The 25,432-nt window shown below is 40.5% G+C and overlaps 1 protein-coding gene, 1 long non-coding RNA gene and 1 pseudogene across 2 annotated transcripts; 2 read left to right on the top strand and 1 right to left on the bottom strand.

Moving 5' to 3' along the window:
* The first annotated feature begins 4,083 nt into the window (after nucleotides 1-4,083).
* Nucleotides 4,084-4,887, top strand: LOC147488526 (uncharacterized). The gene has a single exon (XM_086574406.1). The coding sequence runs from the start codon at nucleotides 4,084-4,086 to the stop codon at nucleotides 4,885-4,887; it is 804 nt and encodes a 267-aa protein (XP_086430532.1).
* Nucleotides 4,888-18,879: 13,992 nt separating this feature from the next.
* Nucleotides 18,880-20,653, top strand: LOC147488525 (uncharacterized). Its single transcript, XR_015201100.1, has 2 exons — nucleotides 18,880-19,420; nucleotides 20,006-20,653. It is a non-coding gene; the product is annotated as an uncharacterized LOC147488525 (long non-coding RNA).
* Nucleotides 20,654-21,620: 967 nt separating this feature from the next.
* On the bottom strand, nucleotides 21,621-22,909 carry LOC147488524 (glutelin type-A 2-like; annotated as a pseudogene).
* Nucleotides 22,910-25,432: the final 2,523 nt, after the last annotated feature.

Genomic DNA, 25,432 nt, shown 5'->3' with positions numbered 1-25,432 from the left:
GTAAGACGGCTGACATCAATTCACTCTTCCAATTGTCTCAAAAGAGTGACGAACCAATTCGCACTTTCCTGGGACGTTTCAAGACAGAGCTACTGTCCATGGAGAGTGGCCTCAAAGAGTCGTTCGCCACAGTGGCCTTCTCCAATGCGATCAGGAAAAATATTGATCTATCCAGGTCGCTCATGAAAGAGCACTCTGAAACACTAGCCGAACTGTACGCACGCGTGGAGAAGTACATCAAGCTTGCGAAAGGCATCGAAAAGAAAGGCTGAAGGCAGCAGGCGAGGTCGCTGTGATCTCAGATAACGCCCCGTCTTCCAACAAAGGACCCAAGCAACAGGGTCAGCAGAGCAGCAACCAAAACCAAACCAAAAGAGAGTTCGCTGTGCTTACAAGATCTTCAAGTTACATATTGGAGATAATAAAAAACACGGCCTATTACCGACCTGAGGTAAAACGGCCAGAGGACACACCAGGGAAAGCCGTACTGCACTTTCCATAAAGCAAAGTGCCATGAGACCAACGAATGTCGGGGGCTCAAGTACTACTTTCAAGACCTCATCGAGGCAGGACATATCAAACACTATACTGATATACTCGATGGCGATCTGCGCTACAAACTCATGGCTCGCAGAGAGCGAAGCCGAACTCCAATACGCTCAGGCAACAGAGCTCGTTCTCATGATAGATGACATTTCAAATGAGCGATCGCGTTACGAGCGTCTCCAGCACTCCTCTAACAGAGACACCAACAGAACCATCAACATGATCACCTTCCAAGACGACTCGGTTACGTCCTCCAGAGAGAAAAGGAGATGAGTAAGAGCCCTCCATGAAGTCTACCAATTCTCCTCTATGATGCACGGATACGGCAATTATAGCCTTGTACCTGTGTGACACGGGTACGATACGGGTCGGGTACGGCAGAATAGTAAACTTGTGTATATAAAGAAATTTTTCGGAAATAAAATAAGGGAAATAAAATCCAAACAAAGAATGAGAGATTCAAAAGAAGAAAGATGCAGAAAATGAAAGAGAAGTGAGGAATTGGTACCTAATTTGTTGTTATTTACTAATCATAACTCCTTTACTTTGAGATCTACAGCTTCCATGGAAAACCTCTGATAAATCTTCAAAAATTGCATGCCCTTTCAATTTAATTTCATACCCATTCACATTTGCTTTGACAATCATTTGTAATTTTTCAGTAATTGTATTGTAATTGTGTTTATGATTTTTTCGGATAACCAAATGTGAAGATAGTAGAGAGAGAAGAGAGAGAGAGGGAGGGAGGGGATGCGTCTGTTTTTGAGAATTGAGAATTTGAGAATTTGAGATACGCCTGTTTTTAGAATTGAGAATTTGAGATACATTTGGGATGTTATCCTGTAGTCCAACCTCAATTTAAACAATTGACTACTAAAGGAGTAAAGACTTCTATTTTGTGAATGTGTCCTCTATAAGCAATCATCATGGGTAGTGGTTTGCTTAAAATTACGGTTTTACCAAAGAGACTTTACCAAAATTCAAAAAGTTTTAACATGTGCTATCACCAAATTGCCCAAAATTCATAGCATAATTACGAAATTGTTGCCTCTGGAAATATTTCTTCCCCACAAAGGGCCAAAGGCTAATTGGGTCAAAGGCTCAAAGCCTTTTTTTTTATTTTATAAAGGAAAAATAAACTGAATATGATAATAGCAAATTTGGTCTTGTGTTTTCTTCCCACAAAAAATTAATAATAATGCATTGGGTTGTTTTAGTACCCATTTTGTTCATGAAATTAAAATGGATTCAATTCTATAATATGAATTTTTACTCAACCAATAAAATCGAACTATTAAAAAACATATAAAGCACGTCACATTAATAATTTTCATTACTTTTGACATTTGAATCAATGTAATTATCCATTAATCCATTATAATTAAATGAATTATAAATTTCTAATAATAAAAGGGCAACTAACATTCCCCATATAATTACTAGGTTCATTTAGATTGAGAGATTTATCCTTACTAAATCTAAATCTATATATTATTATTAAATTTTGTACTCAAATACTCAATGTATTTCCAAACTATACTAAAAAATTATGTGGTCTTCTATTATAATAGGGTTCCCTCCCTCTATTGAAAATAAAAATTATGGCATTTCTAAATGTATTATGTATTTAAATTCTTGTCACTATTTTTTCCATGCTTAAATGATCGACAAAAAAAAAAAATATAAATAATTTGCAGATATAAACCCCAAACCTTAGACCCTAGACCTAATATTTGTGAGTCATTGTTAACCTGTTAGGCACATTAGATTTTTGTTGGAACTTGGATCACCTTTTTTATAAGAAATTAAGAATGTTGGAGAAAGTTGTTAGGGTAACTATAAACATTATGTACTTATGTGTTCTCAAATCTTGTATGCATACTAAGTTTTAAAATATAATAATTGGTACTAACACTAAACTTGAACATTGATATGCCAAAAGTAGAAAACTACAATGAACATAAATTGATACTAAATCAAGAATGTAGTTTCGAGAATAAGTCACATAATTTGTTTAAAATAACTAGAAAATGTATATGCGATATGAAAAAAAGTATATAAGATTTGAAACATTCAAAATCGTTTAAGGTTTAGGGTTTAGGGTTTAGTCGATCTACTAGCAATGTGTATATATTAGTCTTATTGTGAACATGTTCCACCATCATTTAAAAACGACTCAAGGGTTGGTTGGGATTTCTTTCTTGTGTAATTATGTCATGGGCCTTTGGGCCAGGTGAGTTTTCGGGCTAATGACAAGGGTGCTGCTATGATAGGAGAACCAAGGAGCGAAAGCAACTCTTCATGGACAAAGTGGAGGCGGTTGGGTCTACTCAAAATGGCACATCGACAAGAGCCTTCGGGCTAGATTCCCTTCGGGGTTGATGAGCATTCGGGCAATGTAAGCCTTCGGGCTAGGGTCTTTTGATGTAACTGGTGTGGGTCTGCCTTAACCCTCTAAATATTTAAAAAAAAAATGACTCAACATTCTTCTATCGACAAGTTTCATCATAAAATTGGTCAATTAATAGATCAATTACAAAAAATAAAAATAATAACAAAATCATCTCATTTAATAAAAATTTAATTACATTTAAGCTCATTTTCTTAAGGTAGCAAGCTAAATTTGATGATCAAACACCTTATATTGTTTCTCACAAGATAAGATAGTGGCCCTTGGTGTTAGAGATTGAAGTCCAATTTAACATATTGATGCACAGGCACGCAAGGATTTCTGGGAGACTTGGACTCTTGGACTCTTGGAGTAATGAGTGTGACACTGTTGACTCTTGGACTCTTGGAGAAATAAGTAAGACTTGAGAGTGTGCAAGCCAATAGAATTTGGATAGCACACCACAACACCATGTGACACTCAAACACTAGCTAAGACACGTACAAGTACCAACAATCCAACACTCCAGTATGGCTATAGCCTATAGCCCCTATACGTAACCACTCTCTCGCAAATTCAGAAATACCATAGGATGCACATTGCACAACGATCCAAGGGTCCATGAAACAAGACCAATAAAACAATCCAAATTCCAAACACTCCTCAAAGTTCAAACGTCCCTCCCTTACTAGTTTAAGCTGTTGCTTAACCTTGAAGAACTTGAAATGGATTCTTCACACAATACCAAAACAACAACTACACCAAAAAACAAAGAAGTTAATAAAGATAAGAACGCTCCCTTATGGCGATACGTGACTGTTAAAGAAGTGGCAGGACCTAAAGCAGGAGGAAACAAGAAGTGGACATGCAATTTTTGCCAATATGATGGTAATGGTTCCTACTTAAGAGTTAAAGCACATTTGCTACATGTTTCAGGGATTGGGGCTAAAGGTGTAGCAAAGTAGATGATATTCTTAGGAAAGAGTTACAAAATGAAGAAGATGAAGTCAAACTTGCTAAGGAAAAAGCAAAGCAGGGCCCCCTAAACATTCCATTACCCTCTGTAAGTGAGTCATTGAAAAGGAAGTTTGAGGAAAGACCTGTTTCAGGGAGATGTGAGGGAAACATTACACAAAAAATGTTCCCGCATGTTTTATTCAGGTGCACTTCCCTTCAAATTTGCTAGAGATCCATATTTCATTGATTATGTCAAATCAGTTGCTGAAGCTCATCCAAAAGGATATGCACCTCCAACATATAATCGTTTGCGAAATGCGTTGTTATTAGAAGAGAGAACAAACATCGAAAATCAGTTGGAAACCTTCAAGAAATCATGGAGTAGTGCTGGAGTATCCATAATATCTGATTGGTGGACAGATATTCAGCGGAGGCCTTTAATTAATTTCATGGCTGTTTCTTCTTCTGGAGCAATGTTTTTAAAGGCGGTTGATGCTTTTGGGTTTTGTAAAGATACAGATTATATGTCTAAGCTATTTATTGAAGTCATTGAATCAGTTGGAGCTCGGAAGGTCGTCCAAATCATTACTGATAGTGCTGCAGTTTGTAAAGCAGCTGGAAAGGTTGTTGAAAGCAAATATTCCGACATCTTTTGGACACCATGCATAGTGCATAGCTTGAACTTAGCATTGAAGAGTATTTGTCAACCCAAAAGCACAGGAAAACATGCAAGAAGGTACAACAAGTTGAAGTGGATACCTGAGATTGAGCAATCCGTCAAGGACATTCGTACTTTCATTGTCAATCACCACATGGCGAATTCCATCTTCAATAACTATTCGCGTCTGAAGTTGTTAAAGGTCGCAGAAACACGATTCACATCTACAATTGTGATGTTCAAGCGCATGATAAAGGTAAGAGAGGCTTTACAAAATATGGTTCTTGACAAAGATTGGAAGTATATGAAGAAGGCCGATGAAGAAAAGGCAAAATAGATTTGGGAACATGTATTAGATGATGGTTGGTGGGAACTAATTGATTATATTATCGATTTCACAGAGCCTATCGTAAATATGTTAAAAGTGGCCGACACCGACAAACCAATATTGCACTTGGTGTATGATATGTGGGATACTACGATTGAAGAAGTAAAAGTTCGAGTGTTCAAACATGAGAAGAAGGATGTACTGACAATGCAATCTAATTTTTTTAAGTTGCTGCATGAAATATTAGTTGACAGATGGAACAAAAGCCTCACACCTCTTCATTGTGTGGCTCATTCACTTAATCCAAAATATTACACTCCGGCTTGGTTAGAAGGAGGAGATAATGGAGTTAAACGGGTTGCTCCCAACCAAGATGCGGAGGTTGCAAAAAACCGAACAGTCGGCTTCACACGCTTATTTCCGGCTGATGTTTTAAGGAATACAAGTTCTAAATTCGGCAAGTTTTGCACTTCATCTGGTTATTTTTCCGAACTAAATGTTATGGCTGATAGAGATTCATACGAGCCGCGAGAATGGTGGGGAGTGCATGGTTCCAAACTTTCAATGCCCCGACTTTGCAAGGACTCGCTAACCGGCTTCTTTGTCAACCGGCTTCTTCTTCTTGTTGTGAAAGAAATTGGAGAACGTATTCGCAAATTCACAATATCAAACGCAACAAGCTTAATTGCGGAAGGGCGGAAGATTTAGTGTATGTGCATACTAATATTTGTTTACTATTAAGGAGAAAAAGTGAATACACGTAAGTTTGTTTCTTAGTTTGTTTACAATAATTTTATTTAAGTTATTTGTGTATTGATTTGGAAATCTTAACATAATAGAGTTGGACCATCTAAGCATTGGGATGTGGCAATGGAGGATGAATTTAGTTTAGAGCCTGGAAAAGATTGTCTTACACTCGATGATGAAGATGAGATTTTATTAAGCTTTGATGGTGGTGATGGAATGGGAAATGAAGCACCGAATCCAACTTCAACGGATGCTTCTTCTAGTGGGAAAGGAAAGGAAGTAGAGGACCTTGATGATTCTGATGAAGAATGAGTAAGAACTTCCTATTTTTGGTGTTTTCATAGTCTCGATCATGTGAGTTTTTTGGTTTTTGTTCATGAAGTAATATGCATAATAGTTGATAACAAACTATATATTGTACTTCATTTTTTTGTCCAAGGATTACTATTTTACATATTCCAATATATATGATGAACTAAATTTTGAACTGTTTGAAGTTTCTTGTTAGCTCTTTTTGTCTTCTTAAGTATATTTAGAATAGTTTGCTAGAGTCGAAAGAAGGTCAAATGGACAAATGGCCAATACAACATTACAACGTGAATACTTCAAAAAGCCAAGTACAGGTACGCATACATGTTAGTTACATTATTTGGAATATCTAGCTACCAATAATGCATGTTTCAATGCTTTTCTTATCTGATTTAATGATTTATATTAAATTGCTATTATCATTATTTTTAAATATTAATAAATTTACATAGCCGTATCCGTGTCACTGTATCGGTAATCGTACCCGTATCCGTGCATCATAGATTCTCCTCACAAGCGGCCCCCATCCCACGCACAAGTGGTTGCAGCTCAGGAGACATCACCCCCACTGAAGCCGACCTCAATAAGGTGTGCATCCCACATAATGATGCCTTGGTAGTCCACGTCAAAATCAGCAACTAGATTGTTAAACGCGTCCTGATCGATCCAGGCAGTTCATGCGATATCCTATTCTATCGAACTCTGAAGGAGATGAACTTGCCCAAATCAGTTATGGTTGATCCAATAGCCCCCCTCTATGGCTTCAACGGATCACGAGCTGATCCAATAGGTGACATCATTCTTCTGTCTCGGTGGGATTACATGAAGACAAAGTCAGCATCAACACACGCTTCAGCGTTCAGGATGTCAACTCATCCTATACTGCTATACTAGGTCGTCGTTGGATCCACAAGATGTAAGCAGTCCCATCAACACTTCATCAAATGTTGTGTTTCCCCGGCCCTAGAGGCATGATGGAGCTCCGCAACAACCAGCTCGATGCTCACAACTGTAATAAGATCCACTCAATTAGCAAGCCTGTTGGGGCTTCACTCAAAAACAAAGGCGAGATCGCCAAAACCAAGCTGGCAGAAGACTTCATCTTTGAGGTTAAGACTTTGACCAATACCCCCTGCAGCGAGCTCACTAAAGAGAACACTGGGGCTCGGTCAAAAACGTTCCTCGAGAAGTCCAGACCCTAGAGGTCGCCCCACCCATTCAAGTGAAAGAGACACCATAACAGACCAAGACCCCAGAGGTTACTCAGCCCACTGAAACGGCTACTTAGACCGAGATGAAGGAAAAAGTCAACCTAGGAACTGAGGACGACTCCAAGTTCGTTTATGTAGGAGCTAACCTTGATTCTACTTTCAAGGCACAACTTGTAAGCTTTTTATCATTAAATAAAGATGTTTTTACTTGGTCGTATATCGATGTGCCTGGAATTGATCCTAATATTGCATGTCATAAGTTAAATGTTAACCCTAATGCTAAGCCAGTTCGCTAACAACCTAAGAAACTATCTCTTAAGTTAAAAAAAAAAAATAAATGAAGAGATCGACAATCTCAAAAAAGTAGGCTTCATTAGAGAGGTAGAATACCCTGAATGGATTGCTAACATAGTAGCAGTCCCAAAAAAGAACGGCACAGTTCGCCTATGTGTCGACATCACCAATGTCAACCAAGAAACCCCTAAAGATAGCTTCCCCTTACCAAGAATCGACCAACTCGTGGACCAAACCGCAGGCCACGAACTCATGTCATTCATGGAGGCCTATAGTGGCTACAACCAGATCCCACTGGCCGAAGAAGACCAAGAGAAAACATCGTTCGTAACAGAATAAGGCATCTACTGTTACAACGTCCTCCCGTTCGGCCTAAAGAACGCTGGAGCAACCTACCAATGATTGGTCACCGAAATGTTCTAGGACATGTTAGGAGACACCATGGAGGTCTACATAGACGACATGGTTGTAAAAAGGAAGAAATCTGGGGATCACTTAGATCATCTCGAACAAGCGTTCTCTAGACTCGAGCGAACTCAGATGAAGCTTAACCCAGAGAAATGTCTATTCGGCGTGTCCTCCGGGAAATTTCTAGGGTATCAAGTATCTCAACGAGGAATAAAAGCAAACCCGAACCAGATTCGAGCATTCTTGGATATGCCCGACCCAAAAACAAAGCAACAAATACAGAAATTGTCAGGAATAGTGGCGCCCTAAACCGATTCATATCGAGAGCATCAGACAAGTGCCGACCTTTCCTACAAATCCCCAAGAAAGGTGAACAATTATTATGGAATGACCAATGCCACCAAGTGTTCTCTACTTTCAAAGACTATTTGACAACACCACCTGTGATGGCAAAATCGATTGATGGTGAAACGCTGGGTCTGTACCTAGCTGTTTCTGACTTCGCTATCAATTCAGTTCTCTTTAAAGAGGAACAGAATGCAGAGAAACCGGTTTACTTCACCAGCAAGACATTGTTGCCAGCCGAAAAGAACTACTCCCACATTGAAAAGGTAGTACTGGCACTATTTTATTCAGCAAGAAAGTTTAGGCCTTACTTCAAGCTAGGGGTGGGAATTTGGCCCTAACGACCCTAACCCGGCCTTGACCGACCCGACCCTAAGCCCTATAAAGCCCTCACAGAGTTTAGGGCAGGGCCGACCCGGCCCTAATGCCTTCTAGGGCAGGGCTAGGGCTAAGGTTCTAAAATATAGGCCCGGCCCTAACCAAGCCCTAACTTGCCTTATTTCACACTTTCACTATAAATACACATACCATAATTGTCCAACTCTTTGTTAAATATTTTCAATTAAAATAACATTGTCCTTTGTAATTTATCACTTACACCCAAGGGTACTTCGAATAACTTGTCTTATATAACAAAAACTTGTCAACTTAGCAGTCATGAAGAACAATGAGCACTATCCAAATAAAAAATAAGACTTTATTCCTTTGATCATCAAGTCAAAGTCCAGAACTTATTATTATCAATTTCTTTTCCCACTTACTTCTTATAAATTATATTTTTATTCACATCCAAGCCAAGTCTAGAACTAAAGATTTCCTTCCACACCATTAAAGCGAAATACAGAGCAGACATTTGTAACATAGAAACAAAAAACAACCTTTGTTAGAAAAATGACATTTGTAATCTCAAACCTTTCTCCATCACTTGTTCAAAAGCCAATATTTTCATTTCAACGTACAAAGCTTGAATCACTTTTAAATTAGAAGAAAGGTAATATTATATTTGTTTGAATCTATTATGGAAACAATTTATGATATTGGAAACAGTTTAACAACTTCCCTGGCCCTTAACCAAAGCTATTCTGTTTCTTCTTTATATTTATTACTTCTTCCTTTAAAATTATAATATAATTATTTGTCTATGTATTTCAATGTTAAATGTAATTTTAGTGAGGTTTGAGTACAAAGAAGAACAAATTCCGAACTCTCAATGTACTTTAGTTCATTAGATTGTGGATGTGCATTTTAAATTGTTAGACTTATCCAGGATTATTACTAGATTGGTGGGACTTTGAGTTTGTTGATCATTGTACATTTTTGTAATATAAATGAGTTTTAACAATGATGTAGTAAAAAGAAGAAAATATATATGCCCGGCCCTAAAGCCCGGTCCTAAAGACTTTAAAGAGGGCTTAGGGTAGGGTCACGGCTTGAGATTTAGTCGTGTGACCCGGCTCGACCCAACCCTATGCTGACTTTAGGGTCGGGCCGACCCGGCCTTAATATCTGAAGGGCTTTAAATGTTTAGGGCCGGGCTAGCCCGACCCGGCCCATTACCCACCCTTACTTCAAGCACACCCAATCAAAGTGCTCACCGACCTGCCACTAAAGAAAATACTTTTAAAGCCAACAAGACAACTTGCATGGCAGTATGGGCAGAAGAACTCGGTGAACACCACATTGAATTCACCCCAAGAACCTCTCAGAAGGGTCAGGTCGTTACTGATTTCTTAGCAGATTTCCCAGTTGACGACCTGAACTGGGAACCATAAGACAACGCCCCGACTTCTAAACAACTAGACACGTCGGTATGGTCACTATTCGTAGATGGAGCTAGCAATCCAGGGGGCAGCGGAGTCGGAGTAGTTCTAGTGTCACCAGATGGCTCTATGGTGGAAAAGTCAGTTCGCATAGATTTCGCGACCTCTAACAATGAAGTGGAGTACGAAGCCCTGATCATGGGACTACGTATGGCGTTAAACCTTGATGTACAGGAAGCTCAAGGTCTTAGCGATTCACAATTGGTAGTTCGCCAGGTCGCCCATGAGTATACCACCAATGAAGGTAACCTTTCTAAGTACCTTAAAGTTGTAGATCAATTATTACCGTCTTTCAAAAGAGTCACCATATAACATTTCTTACGGGAAAAGAATCGCCATGCTGACATCTTGGCCTACCTCGCGACCCAAACACCGAACTGTGACCCTAGGAAACTACTCATCAAAGTAGTTGACCGACCTGCTTACTAAAAGGAGCACGTCCTAGAAGTTACCGACCTATGCCCACTCTCTGACACTCAGATGAGTCAAACATGGATGCAACCTGTCATAGATTATATCCAGCTCCACAAGGCACCAACAGATTGCACAAAGGCCAGACAAGTTCAATATCAGTCAGGTCGCTACTGCCTTGTAAACGACAAAATTTTCAGAAAATCCGCTGGAAGTCGTTCTCTGGCTCACAAAGCGATCTCATAAGGATACTTCTGGCCACGAATGCAGATCGACGCCAAGAAATATGTACTCAAATGTATTAAGTGCCAAACATTTGGCCATAACATCATTCAGCCAACTCGTGAACTGATAACATTGCCAGCCCTTGGCCATTTCACATGTGGGGCTTGGACATCATGGGTCCATTCATTCCACATAAAAGCACAAGCTTTCGGTTTGTCCTAGCTGCAACAGACTACTTAATCAAATGGGTGGAAGCGATTCCCTTGGCTCATGTGAAAGAGTCTAATGTCAGAAACTTCATTTAGACCAACATCATTACCAGATTTGGCCTCCCTCACACATTGGTAATAGACAATGGCTCTCAGTTCAAAGGAAAAACAATCAAAGAATTTTTGGCCAAATGGAAGATCGTTCATGCATTCTCCACTCCCCAGTACGCTCAGAGCAACGGTCAAGCGGAAGCTAGTAACAAAGAAATTCTGGAAAACTTGAAAAAGAAGATCGAAAAGAACAAAAGCCAGTGGCCAATGCAGCTAGAAAATATCCTATGGGATCATAGAACGACAGCTCGTTCTAGTACAGGCGAGTCACCATTCTCACTATGCTACAGTACTGAGGCCGTCATCCCTACTGAGCTGACAATTATAACGACTCAATCAGAGATCATCAAATCTGGACAGAACGACTCCATTCTTGCTCGTGAGGTCGATTTACTTGAAGAACGACGCAACCTAGCAGCCATTCGAGTGGCATCCTACCAACAAACTCTGAAGAAGACATACAACAAGCGAGTTAACCCTCGCAGTTTCCAACCAGGCGACCTAGTCTTGAAAAAGACTAAGGATGACTCGAAACTGGCACCAACTTGGGAAGACCCTTATATAGTGGAACGAGTCGTTGGCAATGGAGCATATTGGATCAAAACCCAGGATGGACAGGCACTTCCACATCCTTGGAATACTTTCTTGTTAATAAAATTTTATCAATAAAAAAATTCCATTTCCATGAATTCTTTCCCTTAGCATTTTCCATATAGTTTTATTTAGCATTAATGAACGGCAATATCCCAATGTTGTCAAGTCTACACACAAGAACACTCACTCGAACTAAAACGCTCTACATAGCTTAAACGTTCTCCACATTAAAATGCTCACTCGAGTTCAGGGCTACATAGCTCACATGCTACTTAGCCTTAACACTTCTCGCTAGTTGGAGACCTATATTTCTAGGGTCAACTAAGTGCATAACGCTATCTAAGAGCAAAAACATTCAAACGAACTCAAACACTCTCCAAAGCTCAAACGTTCTAAATGACTAAACGCTCACTCGAGCTCAGGGCTACATAGCCCACAGGCTATTTAGCCTTAACACTTCTCACTAGTTGGAGACCTATACTTCTAGGATCAACTAAGTACAGTACGCTCTCTAAGAGCAAAACAACCAAACGAACTTAAACGCTCTCCAAAGCTCAAACGTTCTGAATGACTAAACGCTCACTCGAGCTCGGGGATACACAGCTAACACACCTCTCACTAGTTCAAAACCTACATTGCTAGGATTAACTTAGTGAAGACTGCTCTCTAAGAGCAACACACTTACTTGAGCTACACCGCTCACTCGAGCTCAAAGGCTTCATAGCTCCAACACTTCTCACCAGTTGATAACATCGGACTCGGAGATCAACTTAGTGCAGAACGTTCTCAAGAACAATCAAAATTCTCTCCTGAGCAGTACGCTCAAACGCTTCATAGCATCCTATGTCTTCTTAGGCAACGGGATATATAGTTCTAGGTTAAATTCCTATGAAAGTATAGGCAACATGCATTCAGACAAAAGTAAGTTCGTACTTCAAAGTACACTTGCATTTCATAAGTACAAAAATGAACTGCCTGAACACACTCAGGAAACCAGTTCTTTAAAGCTACTGAATTGCCACTTATGTGGAAACCAGTTCGTCTAGATCGCAAAACTAAAGCGATAGATAAAGCGAATTGCCAAGGTTTCCCAGGGTATCACCTCTTAATGTATCTGGGCCAAGCCCCAACCATTTAAAAAAAGCGAACTGCCCAGGCAAGCCCAGGAAACCAGTTCTAGTGTTTTACAACCACTTACAACTCTAAAATTAGAGAAACATTTAAAGAAACCTCACCAAAGAAGAAGAAATGCATAAGCAATGGTCAAACATCAGGAGTCACTTGCTTATCATCAGCAGGCACGATAGCTCGATTAGCAGGAACAGTATTGGTAGACGGAGCGTTACTAGCATCCCTAGGTACGACAATCACACTTATACCTAGAGCCCCACGTTCACGCTCTTTTTTCAATTCAAAGTACGTCTCTTCCAGCAACGCCTAATCTTGGCACACTCGGTCATATGCCCGCTGAGCCTAACGAGCAATCGACTTGCATTGCTTGGTGGACTCGCGCCATTGCTCGGCCTTTCTTACGTCAACCATCAAACCGACCAAAGAACGACCCTCGGACCACGGCGTCGATGCGCGGTTTCCTCAAATCCTCCAGTTCCTTCCTCTCAGCCTCTTCTCTCGAGCGAGCTGCAAGCTCAATAGGTCCTTCTTTATCTTGCTCACGTCATTTTCCACACCTTCCATAACTTAGGCGTGTGCTTCAGTTTATGATACCCAGCAAGAAACTACAAATGGAAACATCAATATTACTTTCGCCAATAACTTGGACTAGAGAATATTAGAAGTTTACCAAACATCAAGCCATGTCCATGGTATCCAAAGTCTTATCCAAATCTTGGCCGTCCAGCTCTTCCTTGTCACCTTCCAGGACATTCCCCTCCAAGAGACAATTAGCTATGGGTGCCGACCGAAAGCTGCTACAGTCAGTTCATTTCACTGCACGCTTCTTCCCCGTCTTCCCAGTGTAGATGAAGTCGCCATCTCGCCTCCCCAACGCCCCAGCCTCAAAGCTTTCTCCAACAATAGCTTTTCCCTTACCCACCACAGCACGGTCGCGAGCTCCCAGGTCGGCCCCACCCCTAGAGATCGGGCACCTGAACACCACACCTCCAATCCGCTTGCGCGAAATAGAGGTAGAGTGACCCACAATTTTAGAACACTTCTTGGCCCTAGTGTCAGAAGCGACCACCTTCTGTTCACCCAGATCGCGCGAACGGCATGGCAAGAATTCAAAATCATCACCATCTGCCCTAGCCTTTCTACACTCCAGGGACAACCCAACAATCACTAAAGAACAAATATAACAAGTATACATAACTTACATATTAGAAAAGAAAAGAAATGAAGAGAAGTCGGAAGCTAACCTGATGCTCCCTAGAAGAAAGGAAATAAGATAGGAAGCTAACTTGGGAAAATAGCTTGGGAGATGTGATGAGCCTTTACCCCTAAACCCCTCACAAAAAGTCTTTTAGGGTAAACCGTTTCACTTCCCAAGACATACCATTAATACATTAAAACCCTAACCAGTGTCCCGCATAACCCGCCACCTTTTCAAATTCCACAACACAAGGCGGTTACTATTTCTGCTTACAAACGTTTCGCCTCTTCACATGTGCAAACACGTGCTAACGTCCTCTCGATCTTTACTAATGGGAACCTACAATGCTAGGACCGACCTAGTGGAGGACGCTCTCTATGAGCAAGACGCTCACTCGAGCTCATAGGCTACATAGCCTTAGCACCCCCCACTAGTTGAAGCCTACATCTCTAGAAGTGACCGAGCAAAGAACGCTCTCTAAGAGCATGACGCTCAATCGAGCTTAAAGGCTACATAGCCTGGACACTTCTCACCAGTTGGAATACACAAAACTATACAAGTGTAACAACATCAGGCAAAATGCATTCAAGGCATCAAGAAAAAGAGCAAGGAAAATAAACATGCATTTCATAGATGTAAAAGAGCGAACTGCCTGAACTACCACTCAGGTGGAAGCCAGTTCGTTCCGAAATAAAGTAGATAATAAAGGCGGAGAGCCCAGGCAAGCCCAGGTTATCAGCTCTGAATGTATCGGGTCATAGGCCATACAACAATAAATAAAGGTGAACTGCCCAGACAAGCCAAGGAAACTAGTTCTATTGTATCTTTACCACCTCCAAACAGCTTACAAGAGAACTCAAGAACACAACTAACTTACAAAGAAGGAATCAAACAACATTCAACAAAGACTCAATCAACAACGGGTCCAGTCCCCACATCAACTTCAGCAGTAGGAGCAGCAGCTTCGGGAGCAATGACAACATTCTTAGATTGCTCCATAGGGACAGCTGGGATGGCAGGTGGAGCATTAATATAATCTCTAGGTAATTTGGTCACAGGTGAACCTGGAGTCCTATGTTCATGCTCTTCCTTCAGTTGAAGATACTCCTGCTCTAGTTCGTCAAAGTCTCGGGCCAAACCTTCATAGGCCTGCCGAGCCCTATGAGCAACTTCCTTGCACAACTTGGCATAATCAGTCACAGCAGCCAACTTCTCCTGAAGCTCCATAATCAGGCTACTACTAGTCATCTTCTCCAACAACATGTTGTTGTGCACCTTCTTCAACTCCTCCAGTTCCCCCTGCTCCACCATTTGAACCTGCCAAACAATCGCCAGTTCATCCTTGACCTTTTCCAGCTCAACCTTTTCAGACTCACCAATCTGAGCCATTTGTTTAAATTTCTGATAATCAGCTAAAAGCTACACAATAGCAACAAAGGTTACAACAGATGCTTACAAATTAAGTAACTATAACAATAGCGTACACACTTACCAAGCACACGGCCATATCCACTGCCTTGAAGTTTTCATCCAGTTCTTTCCCATCCATTTCCTTCCGATCACCATCAAGAACAATCCCGTCCAGCAAGCATGTAGCAATAGGTGCAGTTTTGAAGCTACAATCTGACCTCTTCACCAGATGTTTCTTGCCCAACCTGGGATTAACGTACACTCAGTTCCTCTCCAGTTCGTCCCCTCCACCCTTCTGGGAGGTCGTCTTGCCTGCGTCCATGGCACCGACCTTCCCTTGCCCTTTTCCACCAGCATCAGCTCTAGCCAAAGAAGATCCCTTCTCAAAACTCTCCAGATCGGGGATTCCAAGATCGGGAATGGTCCTAGAGCGTGTGGTCCTAGTCTCTTCCCGCCAGTTCGCTTGGGTTGGGTACCATAACCCCCACCAGTGGACTTGGCCACTATCTTCACTAGCTTGGCGACCCGATGATCAGATTCATCCCCCTTCCGCTTCGACAAAACGCTCGGTCGACGAACCTCAAACCCGATCTCATCCAGTTCAACGGGAGAGCTCTCCCTCATCCCCTCCAGTAGAGCGACTTGATTACCACTACCACCACCCTGGACAGGTCGCCTTACAGACCCTCTTCCGGAACCAGACGCCCCACCTCCCCCCATGGGACGCCCGTGAGTCCCATAACGGTTCTTATTCCTCTCCTCCCTTGTGACAAGACCACTGTTCCCTATCTCCAACACAGACTCAGTTGACGATTCACTATCAATTACCCCCTAGCTCGCTTCTTCTGATTCCTCCGCTTCAAACGAATCTCCTTACCTCCCCTCTCTACAAAGTAGTTCGCTACTTCAGGCAACAACGACTTCTTCTGAGCTCGGCTCAATTTTGCGAACTTCTCAATCACCCCACGATTTGTTCTCCGGGATATAACGACCTCTGCAAAACAGTGAGGTAACAGGTCAGTTCGGTACAACACTTGTGCTTTAAACACGCAACAAAGAAAACATGAACATATCAGAAAAATTACAAACCCTAGTGTTAATACTAAACCCAGGGGTACAATAATTCCCATCCACCAGCAACGGCCTCTTCTCCCAGGGTTCGTTACTAACCCCATCCAGGACGCTAGACTTCTTAGTCAAGGTCTGTAAACTAAAGTTTTTTGCCCTAGATCGCTTCACATCAAAATGTTCCAAAATGTCAGCGACCTCAATCCTATACCCACCAACTTCATTCAACAAATCAAAAACCCTTAACAAACATCACGTATTGCTAACGAACTGGCAAGGTGCCTTCTCACAAAAATTCAAGAAATCACAGGTTAACCTAGAAAAAGGTAACCTCATCCCAGCTCTCAACTGTCCCTCACAAACTACAACACCGTACTTCCAAGGAACGAACTTGGTGCTAAACACATTCTTCTCATGCCCCAAGTCATAAATAGCTAGTTCGCTCACCGTTATCCCGCAAGCTTCCCTCAACTCTACGAAGCTTTCTATAACATCTCTATCTACAAGCCTAGGAGGCAATGCACTCGTTACAGAAACGTCATCACGACCAGAGCTACTTGCTACAGCCACAATAGAGTCAGATTTCACAAACTTGTCACTCTCAAACCCTACAAACTCCACCACTACTTCGTTAGATTGTGTATTGTCCGAATCAGACATTCTTCGTCATCTCTTCAAACCCACAACAACAACCAAACCAAGACTAAGACTAGAAAACCGAGCAAAAGTAAAGCTATCAGAAAGGAAAGTACAAGAAAAGGATGGCGGAAACTAACCTTAGCTCTCGTTCTCAAGGGAAGCAAATGAGAACCTCTTCACCTCTTAGGCATATATCATAAGCCACCCACCGGTTCATTTTTTGAAAAAAACACAATCATTTTATTTAACCCTAGCGTGCCACATATTTCCACAAAATGAGGCGTCTCAGCTGCGACCTTTCAAATCATACGTCCCACGTGCCGCCCACGCGCATAACTTCAAATTCTCAGCAGATCGATAACACGAGCATAACGACCTACTGAGATGGGGCTATGTGAGGGAGTAATATTCACATCTAATTAATATCAAGCACGTGTCCAGCACAAGCATGAATGCAGATTGACCCTCGATCCTCGTCTTCGTAGCTCGTTTCATAGCGACTCAACTATGGCGATTGATCTGACTAATCAGTAGTCAACCAACCTAAAGTCTTCGTCACACGAGCTCGCTTCATAGTGACTCGCTACACATGAACGACCTCTCTCCAACAGTGATCTCCCAGATTCTCGCTCGCACCAACGGTCAGTAACGTAAGCCTTAAATACCATCATCAAGACCGTAGCTTCAGGCACGCTCCACCATAAATGTCCTTAACTCGTCATCATGGTGCGCAAGTGACCTGAGGACCTAGATCTGATTGGATGCACGAGAGCCGGAGGCACGAACCCCTTGCCTATATATAGAGGTTTGGTGTTTAAAGGACAACGACTTGAAGTTCTGTTTGGTAGGGAATGGCTGCATTCTTCTTGGGATCAGAGTTGCCTACATATCAAGTTTCTTGGAGTAAACTTGAATTAAGCCTCACGTAGTTCATCTCTCTCTACTTATAGATATTTGAGCTGACCTTCCATATTTGCTCTAGGCCGTTATTAGATGTAGATCCACATTGTGTGATATCTTGATGATTCGCTATTACTCCTGATGTTACAAAGTTAATGTCTCCTTGATTAGTGCGTTGACTGAGCCCCAGGATTGCGCTAGATGATTTGCTTCCATATATGGTTGTAACTGAGATTTGGGACGACCTGAGTCTGGGTTGTTACGACGTACTAGCATTGTGGTATGAGCTGATGGAGATACGACCTGGTATGTGGACGTGTGTACTGTAGTGCAGAATGAAGGATACTTATACTATATAAAGAGGATGAGGAACTATGTCAAACCTGATTCAAGTTCCCCCCAGAGAGAGAACTTGATACGTAGGCAGTTCGTCCATACGAACTCGGTCCAACCTAATCAACCATTCTATCTCCTCCAAATTACCTACACCTGTAAGGTTAGATGAAACATAACCTTTACAATTATCATGTCCGGAATTGTTCTTGTTTGTGCAAGTTTGGTAACCTTGTTTGTATAACCTGACATTTTATCACATGCAGTTGGCATTGTACTCCAACTGAACATGGTCGGTTACGGTGCTGGAAAATGTGAACTCCCTGGTAGACAAGTCAGCAGCCCCAGAGTATCTCCAGAAACTAACGTATCTGTGCTGGAACCACGAGAATGCCATCAGACACTTCGATACTGTACGTGCTTTGTGAAACCCCATTTTTTTTGGCTTTATTAGAAATATTATTGAGCCACTTGTTTATGTAATTAGGTCCATTGTATTATATTAATTTGGGCTGTTTTATTTTGTATGGTGGGCTTTTTGGTTGATGACCCATAGGCCCATTTTTGGAAATCTATGTAAGGATGCACCTATTTGGTCGGTTCTCATTTACAGAATAACTTTGTGGACAAAACTACTATTTGGTGTCCACAAGACAGCAAGTTCTGATTGGTGGAGTTAGTGCCTCGAAAAGACTGTTTATTCTGTTCGAAAAAACTGTTTATATGCCCCGAAAATGGTTTGGACCAATGAGAAACTGCTGGTTGGGACAAACCTGTCCACAAATTCGCTCTCTTCTCATATATCTATTTTTGGATGAGAACAAACGGAAAAGAAATAAAAAACAGAACCCTTTTTAAGCTTCGAGATAGAACAAAAGAAAAACAGCACCGAATATCGTCTCTCTTTCCCACGCTGTCATGTATATTATTTGTTACCTTAGGGCTGTTTTACAAAGATTCTTCCCTATGTATATGGGTTTGACATGGTGGTTCTTATATTGCTATTTGGTCGTGTGTTCGCTCGGTTTTGTATCGAAATAAAAAAAATTGGTAGTGTGTTATTCAGTTGCTAAATTGGAGATTAACTTTGCTGAGTTTGGGACATGGTATATCTGAGTCAAGAGGATTGTTTTTGGTATCAAACACAGACATATCTCATTCTATAAATCAGAGATAAAGGCAAGTATATCTACAAGCTTTTCTTTCGTTTAAATAAACTATGACCAAGTTTAGTTTCGACTTTCAATACTGTTACTGTGTGTATACTTTATTTTGAGATTGGATGCATGACTAGGTTAACTAATATGCTAGTGTAAATTTCTTGTTGAGTTTGGTTCTTGTTATGTTGAACGCATGTTTGAACTGAAACTTGTTTCGTTTGTGATGTTGTTCTTTTGGTTCTGTATTCCGATTTGTAGTGATGAGTGAGTAATTGCTTGATTTAAGTATATCGGTATGACGGTGATGGTGATGCATTTTCAGAGTTTTGAGTTATATATTATGTATAAGGGTTTATGATCATTTGTTTACGTTGCACTTGTTGAGTTTACCCGTAATGGTTGAGGCTACTATTCTTAGTGTTAGGTAAGGAGTTATGATTTCCACACCTTATATAGATGAGAAACATTGCTATTGGTCAGTATTTGGAATTAAGTGTGTGTTGGCTCGATTTTATTTGATATGCTTGGTATATTTTATTTATATTTGAAAAGACTAGTTCGTGAATATTATTTGCAGGGCGCGTGGTTTTTTACGCCCTTACAGATTTTGCAGGTGTTTGATTTTTGACCACATGAAGAGAGAAATTGGGATATTATTCGGATTAGAATTTGGACACTTTGTTTTTGTTTTATATTTGTTAGTTATCACCCGTCTTTGACTTATTGTAATGGTTTCATTTTGTAAACCGGTTACTTGACTGTTCTGGCACTTGTCAAGACAGTTAAGTAGCTGGGTTCTCCGACTCATTATATTCTTAGCTGGTTAGTTAGGATATAGTGGGTTTGGAGGCGTTACATGCTTACACCTTTGGGTCTCACTACTTTGTTGATGTTGACATTGTCTTGTCATCTGATATGCCCTTGCGGGAGGCACATGACGTCGGGAAATCCTTGCAAGAGAAGCTTGACCAGCTGCCGGAGATTGAGAGAGCTTTTGTTCATCTTAATTATGAATTCACGCACATGCCTGAGCATGCACAATCACATTCTTAGTTGTAGCGCAAATGTTTATAGCCATGAGACGGGCATCACACAGAATGCTTTGTTGTAAATTATGTGGGTATAACTACTTGGATATATTTCCATTCTGAATGGGTATAACTGGCCACCCACTTCGTAGCCATTGTGAAAAAAATTTGTGGTTTATTTATTTTTAATATATGTGAGGCCTAAAAGATTCCAAGTCCTTAAATTTCTGATTAATCTGATATTTACTGAATGTTTTGTTGATAGGAACATAAATACATACCAAGTCAGAGGCATCGATAAAATCTTCCATGTAAATGTGACTAATGTAGATCCACCTGATGTGTAAAATCCAAAACTACAGTCCTGCTGAGGGTAGAATTTTATGAACCACAATGGTACAAGCATAACCATGGTTATCATTGTTTTGTTTCGTCTTTTTCCACCTGTTATCAAATGGTTTTGTAGATCCGTCAAGAGGTTTAATGCAGAAATGAGTCTCGTCAATAGATGTTTCCGATAATGAGAATGCCAGGCACAAGATACTTCATGGTGTAGACTCTCTGACTGTTACCTAAAGTCTCAACTACCTTGACAAATATCTGCTATATGCCTATATAATCATATTTCTCTATTTATTTTCATATTTATGGCTCTTTAATGGACCTCAAGATCACAATCAGTTCACAATAACATTGTTAGTTGATGTTTATGAAAAAAACAACAGATCCAATCACTCAGTGGTTTGCCGACTTTGCTCAGCCATACAATAACTAGAAAACACTTATGTCCAGTGATCTTGGGGACTCAACGAACTAGAATTTGATGAATAATAGTTTGGAACTAAAAACTTTCTGTTGAAGATTAATTAGATATTCTAATTTGCCATTACAAGTATGCTGTTGGGACATGTAAAAACTAATAGTTTAGAATTAATTGGGGAAGGCATAAGAATGTTGCAGCATTCAAAGAGCGCAAAATGGCGAATGTCTTAAATTTAAATCATATTGCCTTTTCCAATAGTAAAGGAGAGGCAAAACGTTCCAAACATGTGAGGGATGAGAGCGGAATATCAAGCGTATAATTTGATAAAATCCATCTAAAGTCATAATATATTGACGAATAAAGCTCTTCTCCAAACCAGGTGCGACCTATACTAACCAGAATTCTGCGCTGGTGAACAAAATGAAAGTGGAAAAGACACTACTTCTTTATTCCTAAGCACTTGTAGGAGAGATAGCCAGGTTCTATCTCATTTTGGTGGAGCAAAGAAGATGGCATCACTAAGTCTCTTTGGGGTAAACTGCTTCTCAAGTTCAGGGCTTACATTGAAGGATGCCTGGAGCACTTCGGGAGACAACGCCTACCACACTGAAGTCTTTCCTGCTAAGTGGCTGAATATAGGACTGCAAATAAATGAAGCAAACACCATTGTTAGGAAAAAGGTAAAAGTAGTACACCATAGTTTAGTCTTGAGGGTCAATATTCGAATAGCAAAGGAATATACTCTTGTACTCGAAAAGCTATATACTATCTACAAGCAACACTTCAGATTGAGATAATTCTCTGAATTGATATAGCAGTGAAGCCAAATGAAACTTTATTTGAAAATGACAATATTAATAGCTATCACTATCTAACATTAGTGCGGGTCAAATTAATCAAGCCAATATGAAACTTCATCCACCAAATTTCACAAGGAGCTCGCCTCATTACTACTAGCTACTGACAATGTTTTCTATGGTTGTACTTAGGCAGTAGTAAAACATAAAGTACGTAGTCCAGTATTTGAAACAGATGGTATAATAGATTGCACGCACTAAAAGCAAATAACAATAAGAATGGCTTACTTGGGAGTGGTGACAATGGAGAACCATTCCATCCCATCATTGTCAGCAATTTTGGAGACGACAAAGAACCTAGGAACTATGAACAGATTTCCAGGCTTTAGTGTTATTTCCAGGACCCGTTTACCATCCACTCCAACAACTTGTACACGACCACTCCCTCTAATAACATAAGTCACTTGGTAGGCTGAGTCACAAGAGAAGCCAGGGGAGCACATGGAAGAGCGATCTATCCTGACAAGGTCGGCCCCAAAACCAACTTCTCCAACCAAAGGCAAATTCTGAGTGTTCAAAACAACAACACGTCCACCATCCTTGACATCGACATCTAATGGAGCCTCCTCACAATTCAATACGATGCCATCTCTGTCCACCTCCTTTGGCACTGGCAGGGTAGCACCTTCTTCTAGCTTAACAATGCCATTTCCAGTCTGACTTGCAACAAGAGTCTTTGCAGTATCTTCTTCCAAATCCCAAACTCGCCCAACAAACTCAGTGGAAAATCCAGTGAATATACTATTTGTTCCAGTTAGAAAGAAATCAGTAAATTCACCAGCTGTGGGCTTTAGAGGTTGTACCCAAGAAAAGAACAACAAGCTCAGCGTCATCTTTGTTGCACCACCAGGTAACAACACCAAAAGGTAGGCGTAAAGGGGCTTTTGGGTTTTCCTTTACATACAAGGTGAGGAGGGAAAATGGGATTAATTATGGAAGAGACCGAGTTTGTTCTGTGACTGAACTGCCTATGTATCTTGCTCTCGATTATGGGGGGAGAGAAGAATCAGGTCTAACGTAGTTCCAGGGGAGGGTATTTATAGCTGTTGAGCGTGAAGATCTGCGCGACACGTGTACTGACGAGTACAGATGTGTGGTCGAGATCAGGGATGTGTGTAGGATTGGTGGTGGTAGGAAGTCCGCAATGATGGGGAGTGGTTGGGTTGTGTCAGTACGGCTCTGGTAATGATTGCATATGGATAATAGATGATGTCACTAGGTGGAACGTTCTGCGTGAGGGTGTGCAAGTTGAGCTACTCTGGAGCAAGCTCAGAAGGCGAATACCTTAGATCGGGTGTGCGAGCTGATGATGTGAGTCGCTATGAAGCGAGCTGCGGACATGAGGTCGGTGTGATATTTATAATTGTGTTGGACACGTGTGTGGTATTCATTGGATGTGAATACTACTCCCTCACAGTAGGGCAATTGCATCACCCTTTTTATTGCAATCACCGTCTCCCTCTCTCCTTCAGGCCAGGAAGGACATGCAATGCCGGCTGTGCCACTACCTGAGAAACGCAAGTAATGCAATTGTTAGCATATAGAGAATATAATGCAATGCTGAAATGTTTAGAGAACAAAGTCAAATGATTCAGCTGAGCATACAGGGTTGAGAAATATAATTAGCATATATAACAATTCTAAGGACTTGGTCACTATAAAAATCAGGCTTTTGATTTCAGACGCTTGAGAAAAAAAGAAAAAGTATAAAGATCAATAATGAAATTTATTAAGTCCTATTGCAAAATCCTGTTTTGCATAAGATAGATAAACACCAGGACAATGGTTGCCATACTGAATGATACATTTAAAGTAGTCTTTTTGTCCTTCTCTTGGCCCTTAAATCACTAACATAGTGAGAAAGGATTAAGAAATAAGAAATAGAGTTGTAGCAAAAGTCTAGCTAGCAGTGGATATATTATTCCTATATATGATAGAAGGGGTATTTAGGCTTTGATCCTATTTATAGTAGCTAGACTTTGGTCCTAAAATTAATCAAACGTGTGAGATCACGTGTAAGAGTATTTTAGGTATTAAGCAAAATACAGTTTGACTACCACAAATTAGACTAAAATCTAATTTCCAACTATAAATATATCAAAACCTAATATTGATACTATAAATAGAACCAAAACCTAAATAGAAATTATTATTAAAATCCATTTTTGGATATAGGTACTTACTCTTTTTTATAGAGTTTTATCTTCTCATAGCCTACACGTTGTGCAAGTATGTGACTTTCCCATCAAGTTTCTTAGCGTTGCTTTCATTTTAGCAATTTTTTTCTAGCACGCAACTGTGATGCCCATGCCACATTGCCACCCATCTAAAGACAGCATATAGGATTTTGTCATTTAGTGAGGCACTAATGCATGTCCGCATGTGTATGTGTATGCAACTCCCAAATGTTGATGTCATAATGCAACTCTTTACCAAAAAAAAAAGGTGTTTGTTACTGCGGGACCCCATATTGTGTTGGGTAGACCCCAAAAACAAAAACAATTATTACAAATGTGTCATTGGCCCCAAAAGTTGTTTTGTGTTGGGCACCTCTCAAACCAACTTGAATTTGACTTGTTGCAACCTTTTCAACCCTTCTCTTCTATTTTCTTCTCTTCCCCCATCAAAAACCTTAAACCCTTAAACCTTTAAACCCTAAAGAAAATTATATCCTAACACTAACATTAAACACTAATGGAAGAGCCCAGCCCCATTTTAGAACATGAAGATGAAGAATAAAATATAATGTATCATGACCCCATTCAAGAAGAAAATGTATAACAAGTTCCAAGTGATCCCATTCAAGAATAAAATGTTGAACAAGTTCCAAGTGACTTCATTCAAGAAGAAAATGTAGAACAAGTTCAAAATAAAAAAAAAAATAGAGGAATGGATGATGATGCATTTAATAAGAATAATGTAAATCTAAATTAAACGTAATTATGTATGTAGTAATTATTCATGTGTACAGTGATATATAGGACTGAAAGAAAAAATTCGAACACCTAAGGCTTAAACGACCCAGCTAGGTCGTTCGTATTGCACACCAAACGGTCTGGTCACACCGCCAGGACTGAGTCCAAAACGATGTGGCCATGTCGTTTGGGATTTGGACAAAAAAAAAACTTACGGTGTGGTCACACCGTTTGGACTAAGTCCCAAATGACTTGGCCACACCGTTTGGGACTCAGTCCAAACGGTATGGCCATGTCGTTTGAGATTTGAACTTTAAAAAAATATGAAGTTCTATTTTTTGGCCTCTTGACCGGTGTGGCCACACCGTTTGGGACTTAGTACAAACGGTGTGGCCATGTCTTTTGGGATTTGAACTTTGAAAAAATATGAAGTTCTGTTTTTTGGCCTCTTGACCGGTGTGGCCAAGT

This window comes from Coptis chinensis, chromosome 7, assembly GCF_015680905.1.
Source record: "Coptis chinensis isolate HL-2020 chromosome 7, ASM1568090v1, whole genome shotgun sequence".
Classification (NCBI taxonomy): Eukaryota; Viridiplantae; Streptophyta; class Magnoliopsida; order Ranunculales; family Ranunculaceae; genus Coptis; species Coptis chinensis.
Note: the sequence above shows the minus strand (reverse complement) of the source record. Positions and strands in the feature narration are given on the sequence as shown.

Bases quoted from the DNA above. Each gene is read 5' to 3' on its own strand.
- LOC147488526 (XM_086574406.1), top strand. From the start codon at position 4,084: ATGTTTTATTCAGGTGCACTTCCCTTCAAATTTGCTAGAGATCCATAT.